The sequence below is a fragment of the Lepeophtheirus salmonis genome, chromosome 8 (genome assembly GCF_016086655.4).
Source record: "Lepeophtheirus salmonis chromosome 8, UVic_Lsal_1.4, whole genome shotgun sequence".
Lineage (NCBI taxonomy): Eukaryota > Metazoa > Arthropoda > Copepoda > Siphonostomatoida > Caligidae > Lepeophtheirus > Lepeophtheirus salmonis.
In genome coordinates this window covers 6,742,859-6,750,389 of record NC_052138.2, presented here as the reverse complement: position 1 = coordinate 6,750,389, position 7,531 = coordinate 6,742,859, and the positions used below count along the sequence as shown (strand labels likewise).

Here is a 7,531-nt window from a genome sequence, read left to right as displayed (position 1 = left end):
TTGCATACAGTATTTCATAATAAATGAAGTAACTCTTTGAAGCTACATATAACTCAACATTAAAACAATGTCAATAGAGTATTTTTTTCATGTTATGATAGGGTAATATAGGACATATAACATAGGTACAGATGACACATTCATTTTTTGAAATAATACATTTCTCAAATAAATATAAATCAAAACAACTTTTTTATAATATTGTCTTGTCAGATCCTTTCAAAGATTAAATCGAATTATGATCACATTCATAGTTATACAAATGTTAAAATATATGTTTAAATCTTATATTTGTATGACATGGATTTTCAGTCGTGATATTTACGAATAGGAACTACAATGAAGTCTCTTTTAGTCCTTGTACTTTTTTTAAATGTCGATCCTAGTTTTTCACAAAGTAAACTATTGTTAAAATATGTTAATTGTTTAGATAGTTATAGGTATAACATTTACAGATTGCAAGACAAACGATGGTTTAATATGTATCTTTCCATTTGTTTACCGAGGAAACAAATATTCAAGTTGTACCAATGCTGATTGGGGATCAAATTTTTGGTGCCCTACCAATGATGTAGTAAATGGAGTTTACATGGAAAACAGCAATAACTACGGAATTTGCCACTCCAATTGTCCAAGTAATTAGATTTAAAATTAATTACAGCATCAATGTACTAAAAAAAAATATTTTTCCATCTCTAGGACAGCCGACACCTGATCAACGTAAGTCATTAAACGTATTGAATCTCAACTAATCTACCTGCTAACTAACTAAAATTTTGTAGCTCTACCAACACCAACTTTTCCACCAATTAAAACAACTGCAGCTAATAGTAAGTTAACTAAAGTTATAATTGATTCATGTAACTAAGAATATCTATAAAAGATGTTACAATCACTGTGTTTACACCATTGAATTGTAAGTTCATTCTTATATCCATTTGTGTAATTAATATAAATTTATAGCAAGAACGACACGCTTCAACCCTCCATCTATATTCAATTTGTACTAAATTCTTTTTAATGGAAGAACATTAATTATCCCTTTACACTTTTACAGTTACTGTCTCACCACTTCCATCAACAATTCAGAATGGAACAATTACACCATCAAGTAAAATATAATTTTCAGTTTTAATAGAATGATACATTCAGGAAAATATTTCTTTTATTTCTCCAATATAGACATAAGAACTCCAAAACCTCTGACTGATAATGGTAAATGCTATTTCTAATAACTTTACATTTTAATGTAATGAAGATTAAATGTCTTCTCAATTAAAGAATATAAATGATGCTTTTTCTGATTTTAAAGTTACTGTAGCTAATAGTAAGTTAACTAAAGTTATAATTGATTCATGTAACTAAGAATATCTATAAAAGATGTTACAATCACTGTGTTTACACCATTGAATTGTAAGTTCATTCTTATATCCATTTGTGTAATTAATATACATTTATAGCAAGAACGACACGCTTCAACCCTCCATCTATATTCAATTTGTACTAAATTCTTTTTAATGGAAGAACATTAATTATCCCTTTACACTTTTACAGTTACTGTCTCACCACTTCCATCAACAATTCAGAATGGAACAATTACACCATCAAGTAAAATATAATTTTCAGTTTTCATAGAATGATACATTGATGAATGACATTTACAGATTGCAAGACAAAAAATGGTTTAATATGTATCTTTCCATTTGTTTACCAAGGAAACAAATCAAGACATAAGAATTGGGGATCAAATTTTTGGTGCCCTACCAATGATGTAGTAAATGGTTTACATGGAAAACAGCAATAACTTTTGCTAATTGTCCAAGTAATTAGATTTAAAATTAATTACAGCATCAATGTACTAAAAAAAAATTTTTCCATCTCTAGGACAGCCGACACCTGATCAACGTAAGTCATTAAACGTATTGAATCTCAACTAATCTACCTGCTAACTAACTAAAATTTTGTAGCTCTACCAACACCAACTTTTCCACCAATTAAAACAACTGCAGCTAATAGTAAGTTAACTAAAGTTATAATTGATTCATGTAACTAAGAATATCTATAAAAGATGTTACAATCACTGTGTTTACACCATTGAATTGTAAGTTCATTCTTATATCCATTTGTGTAATTAATATAAATTTATAGCAAGAACGACACGCTTCAACCCTCCATCTATATTCAATTTGTACTAAATTCTTTTTAATGGAAGAACATTAATTATCCCTTTACACTTTTACAGTTACTGTCTCACCACTTCCATCAACAATTCAGAATGGAACAATTACACCATCAAGTAAAATATAATTTTCAGTTTTAATAGAATGATACATTCAGGAAAATATTTATTTATTTTCCAATATAGACATAAGAACTCCGAAACCCCTACTGATAATGGTAAATGCTATTTCTAATAACTTTAGATTTTAATGTAATTAAGATTAAATGTCTTCTCATCTCTAGGATTAAAGAATATAAATGATGCTTTTTCTGATTTTATTAAAACAACTGTAGCTAATAGTAAGTTAACTAAAGTTATAATTGATTCATGTAACTAAGAATATCTATAAAAGATGTTACAATCACTGTGTTTACACCATTGAATTGTAAGTTCATTCTTATATCCATTTGTGTAATTAATATACATTTATAGCAAGAACGACACGCTTCAACCCTCCATCTATATTCAATTTGTACTAAATTCTTTTTAATGGAAGAACATTAATTATCCCTTTACACTTTTACAGTTACTGTCTCACCACTTCCATCAACAATTCAGAATGGAACAATTACACCATCAAGTAAAATATAATTTTCAGTTTTAATAGAATGATACATTCAGGAAAATATTTCTTTTATTTCTCCAATATAGACATAAGAACTCCGAAACCCCCGACTGATAATGGTAAATGCTATTTCTAATAACTTTACATTTTAATGTAATGAAGATTAAATGTCTTCTCAATTAAAGAATATAAATGATGCTTTTTCTGATTTTAAAGTTACTGTAGCTAATAGTAAGTTAACTAAAGTTATAATTGATTCATGTAACTAAGAATATCTATAAAAGATGTTACAATCACTGTGTTTACACCATTGAATTGTAAGTTCATTCTTATATCCATTTGTGTAATTAATATACATTTATAGCAAGAACGACACGCTTCAACCCTCCATCTATATTCAATTTGTACTAAATTCTTTTTAATGGAAGAACATTAATTATCCCTTTACACTTTTACAGTTACTGTCTCACCACTTCCATCAACAATTCAGAATGGAACAATTACACCATCAAGTAAAATATAATTTTCAGTTTTAATAGAATGATACATTCAGGAAAATATTTCTTTTATTTCTCCAATATAGACATAAGAACTCCGAAACCCCAACTGATAATGGTAAATGCTATTTCTAATAACTTTACATTTTAATGTAGTGAAGATTCAATGTCTTCTCAATTAAAGAATATAAATGATGCTTTTTCTGATTTTACAGTTACTTGTTCCCTACTTCTAACAACAATTGAGGAAGAAACGATTGCACCAAATGGTAAAATCTAATTATCTTATCTCATCATCTTTAATTAATCAACAATACAATTTATCACTTGAAATCATTAACTATTTTATTCACTTATAGTCACTGAACGTTGTTTGACGGTTGACGATAGGGAATGTCAATTCCCGATTATTATCGGGAATACGTCGATTAGTATGTGTATTAGCATAGGCTTAGGAGATGGTGTATATTTCTGCCCCGTTCATACACTACCTGATGGAATGGCTACTCCAGATAGTTTATCAGTTTTAGGGATTTGCAAACCAGATTGTCCAAGTATATAATCACATAAATTAAACTTACTATATTAAAAACGATATTTGCGTTCTGTTTATACTTTCATTTTGTTTTGTCAGGACTAATTCCTATGCCCATAGCAATAACCGGTGAGTTTTATTGGATATTAAATGCGTAAATCAATTATGTTTTTTCTTTTTTCTTGGGCTACAGAGGATATGAGTTCAACTCCAGATATTAATAAAAGTAAGTACATTTGAGATATATCTTGTATTGCATTATTTAATAAAATTATAACTTTTATTTTACAATATAGCACCACAATTTGGAACCCTGCCTCCGAATAGTAAGTATATGTTATAGTTTCCACCCTATTGAAATACCTATATTTTTTTCAGCACCATTTCCGATCACAACTGCAACGAGTAAGTTTTAGTTAAATTGTATGACTCACTGATTTAAATGTATATTTTTCATAAATCTAGCAACTATGAACACAATTACAACTACTTGTAAGTTTATTCAAAGCAAAAATCTCACATATTTGAACTAATTATAATTTTTTTACTTTAGCAATAAGGACTACATCCATTCGTAAGTATTCAATTCACTTACAATAATGAAATATAATACATGTTTTATCATTTTTTACCTTGCATTGTATATTATTTCAGCATGTACCAATATATTAGGACGTTTAAGATGCATAATTTTATCTCCAATATGCGGCATCAATGCAGCTGTAAGACGAAATTGCCGACAAAGATGCGGTGTATGTGTGCCTTGAATGCCAAAAATATAATTTCATTGTCTTTTTGTATAAAAATTGTAAATATCAATAAGAATAATTTTGTTTGATTTTAATAAATTCAATTTTTATGTGATTGATTGGTTTACTTATTTTGAAAAAAAGTACTTCCTTGAAGTTTGTATTAATAAATATTCCACTTTAGTGTTTAAATAAATAAATTTTACTCATTTAATTATAATGAGTTAGTTAAAATATGTAGTATTCTGCGGTGTTTAATTTGTTGTCAGTTGCAGGGTTAAGAGTATTTACTATTAAATATAACTTATACATTTAAATTTAGATGTTGAAAATCTAAAATTAATATGCACTTTATAAGAACAAAAAGAATAAAATACTTTTGAAACGTATTTTAATAATCTTCTTCGATGTAAAAATATATCTTGAGTATTCTAATAAACCATTCGGCCTTGTAATTTTATTTCTATTAGAAAATCGTTGGCTCTCTTTCGTAGCTTTTCTTTTAATAGTGCCACCTATACCATTTGAAGGTCCCTTGCCGTCTTTTATGTTAAAAAATGCAACTCAGCCGACAATTGAATGTCTTGTTGGTGAAACGTAAGGTTCATGAAGGCTTACAGTTTCTAAATTGGCTTGCACATCCATGGGAGACATATATGTATTTTTTAATATTTTTCCTTTAAATCATTGACAAGTCGTTTTTTGTATAAATGTACGGATATAACATCGTGATGGTTGTTATCAAATATAATAGTGCAAGAGTGGTGAAACAGCTTACTTATTATTCTTATAATAGTAAAGTCAAGGGTATATTGTTGCCTATGCTTTATTCCAATGAAAAGCCTGAGCCGCATCCTGGACCTTAAAGCTGTAATTTTCTGAAAATTCCTCAATTACCTCAACTTCTTCCTTCGTTATTTCTTCTTTCTTTTTTGTTAAGAAATTGTTTTTGGCCTATGCATTAAAGTCGTATTTCGCTAACTTGACTCCTTTTTCAAAGAAACGCTCAACAAAACTTGTATTGGTAGTACTGTAGAAGTTAATTCACATCTATCTAATTATTGTTCTAAACCGAGATATTTCCATTCTTAGATATGTTTGATTTTTGTTTTCAAAAATCCACAACTATTTACAAAAAGTTAAATTTCTTAGGAAAAAATTTCAAAAATCCACAGCTATTCACAAAAAATTTAGTTTTTTGAAAAAAATTTTAGATTTCCAATATAACATTTTTTCGAGAAACATTTAAAAAATATATAGTTATTCACAGAAAATTAAATTAAATTAAAAAATTTAATTTTTTGGGTAAAATTTTTTCTATAAGAATAAATTTAAAGTATTAAATATTTTTGAAAAGATATTTCAAACTTTAAATTTTCTAGTAATAAGGAAAGTTTTCTTAATTTAGTGTTAACGTACAACTTTGTATTTTTATAGCCCTTGCAACTACTTTAAATCCAATTTTTATTTGTTAAACAGTTTAAATTCTGTAGAATATTTGAGTTTGATACTAAGTGGTGAAATTAAATCTTAAATAATAGTTGAATTTGACTGGTTTTTGAATGCAATATCAAATTTTGGTAGGATCAACATTGTAGAATACATGTTCTAAAGCTTAATTCTCATATATTCTACATAAATCTAGATATATGGTACCGAACTTGTTTAATATATTAGATGTCAAGGTTACATTGTGTACTTTCAATAGTTATTTTATACTAAACCATGATAATGAGCCCATAGTCTATTTTTTTTAATAGTTAGAAAAGTACTAAATAAGAATCGGAAATTAAATATAACTTTTCAAAGGCCTATCCTGATTCCATACAAAAATCCCGATTCTTGAATCCGATTAATCGTCCCATCACTAGTTTCAACACTAATATTCCCTTCATCAAACACGTGCTCTCGTGTTCCTTGTCACATAAACATACGTGTACATATGTTTTAAGCAAACTCTTGTACCGACAACAGTAAAACACTTATTAATATGATGTCACTCTTTTAAATATTGAAAAAAATAAAATATATGAGGGTTAAACAAGTGTTACAGAGAGTTTGAAAATCCCAACTTTTAGATGAATATTCCTAAAATATCATGAATAATAATCTACGTTAATATTATATACGTATTTACTTAATATAGCAAGAATCCACCTGGTTATTCGTACGATATTATTTAATATATAATGTACTTGAATATATATATATATATGTTTTGAGAAACAAACTTTAGGACTTTAAGCATTTCTTTTGAGCTAAAAGAAAAAAGAAAAAAACCCACTTTTGAGTTTTAAAAAGTGTTTGGAAATATAAAATAAATATTCGTAAAAAAGTGATTATGAAAAATCACAAAACCTCTCTATTTTAATTACATAATTAGCATTTATTAATTGTCCACGTTTTGCTCCCAAGCCCTGTATATGCATAAATAGTTTTTACGTGATAAATATGTTAATAAATTATCGGTGATCTTATAACTTCAGTAGATTTATATTGGAAAATATGAATTTCGTTTAACATATTTCGAAAGTTAGTGAGTCGGAAGTCATTTTCTGAATTACTAAATCACTTGCCATTATATTTAAATATAATTCGATCGTGAGGATTTAGGATCTCCACATCAATATTCAATAAATAAATTACGGATCACACTAAATGCTTACGATGTAACAAAACTGTATATAAGAAAGTTTATTTTCAGTATTCATTGATAATAAATAATAGATTATATTCTTGAGAACTATAAAACACATTAATATGATATTAACAAATAAAATTTTTTTTTATTTATCAATTGTAAATAATGGTGTAGTGTAAATTGATTTAATTTTTTTCATTTATTTTGTCTTAATTGTTTAACCATATAATATATTTGGTAATAATTGATTATTTACTACAATTTACACTTATTCCAATTATATTCTTTCAAATATCTAAGTATGTAGTAAAAATATAAGATTT

At 27.1% G+C, this 7,531-nt stretch overlaps 2 protein-coding genes across 2 annotated transcripts; both read left to right on the top strand.

Moving 5' to 3' along the window:
- The first annotated feature begins 304 nt into the window (after positions 1 to 304).
- LOC139906241 (uncharacterized) lies at positions 305 to 1,905 on the top strand. Its single transcript, XM_071890749.1, has 9 exons — positions 305 to 397; positions 456 to 635; positions 700 to 720; positions 783 to 830; positions 1,058 to 1,111; positions 1,183 to 1,215; positions 1,555 to 1,608; positions 1,665 to 1,822; positions 1,885 to 1,905. Exons 1-8 carry the CDS (start codon positions 340 to 342, stop codon positions 1,802 to 1,804), a joined length of 588 nt encoding a protein of 195 aa, XP_071746850.1. The 5' UTR covers positions 305 to 339; the 3' UTR covers positions 1,805 to 1,822; positions 1,885 to 1,905.
- LOC121123624 (uncharacterized) lies at positions 1,879 to 4,682 on the top strand. Its single transcript, XM_071890750.1, has 13 exons — positions 1,879 to 1,905; positions 1,968 to 2,015; positions 2,748 to 2,801; positions 2,873 to 2,905; positions 3,499 to 3,552; positions 3,643 to 3,837; positions 3,918 to 3,947; positions 4,012 to 4,044; positions 4,115 to 4,144; positions 4,197 to 4,223; positions 4,284 to 4,310; positions 4,372 to 4,392; positions 4,473 to 4,682. Exons 6-13 carry the CDS (start codon positions 3,717 to 3,719, stop codon positions 4,583 to 4,585), a joined length of 402 nt encoding a protein of 133 aa, XP_071746851.1. The 5' UTR covers positions 1,879 to 1,905; positions 1,968 to 2,015; positions 2,748 to 2,801; positions 2,873 to 2,905; positions 3,499 to 3,552; positions 3,643 to 3,716; the 3' UTR covers positions 4,586 to 4,682.
- The last annotated feature ends 2,849 nt before the right edge of the window (positions 4,683 to 7,531 follow it).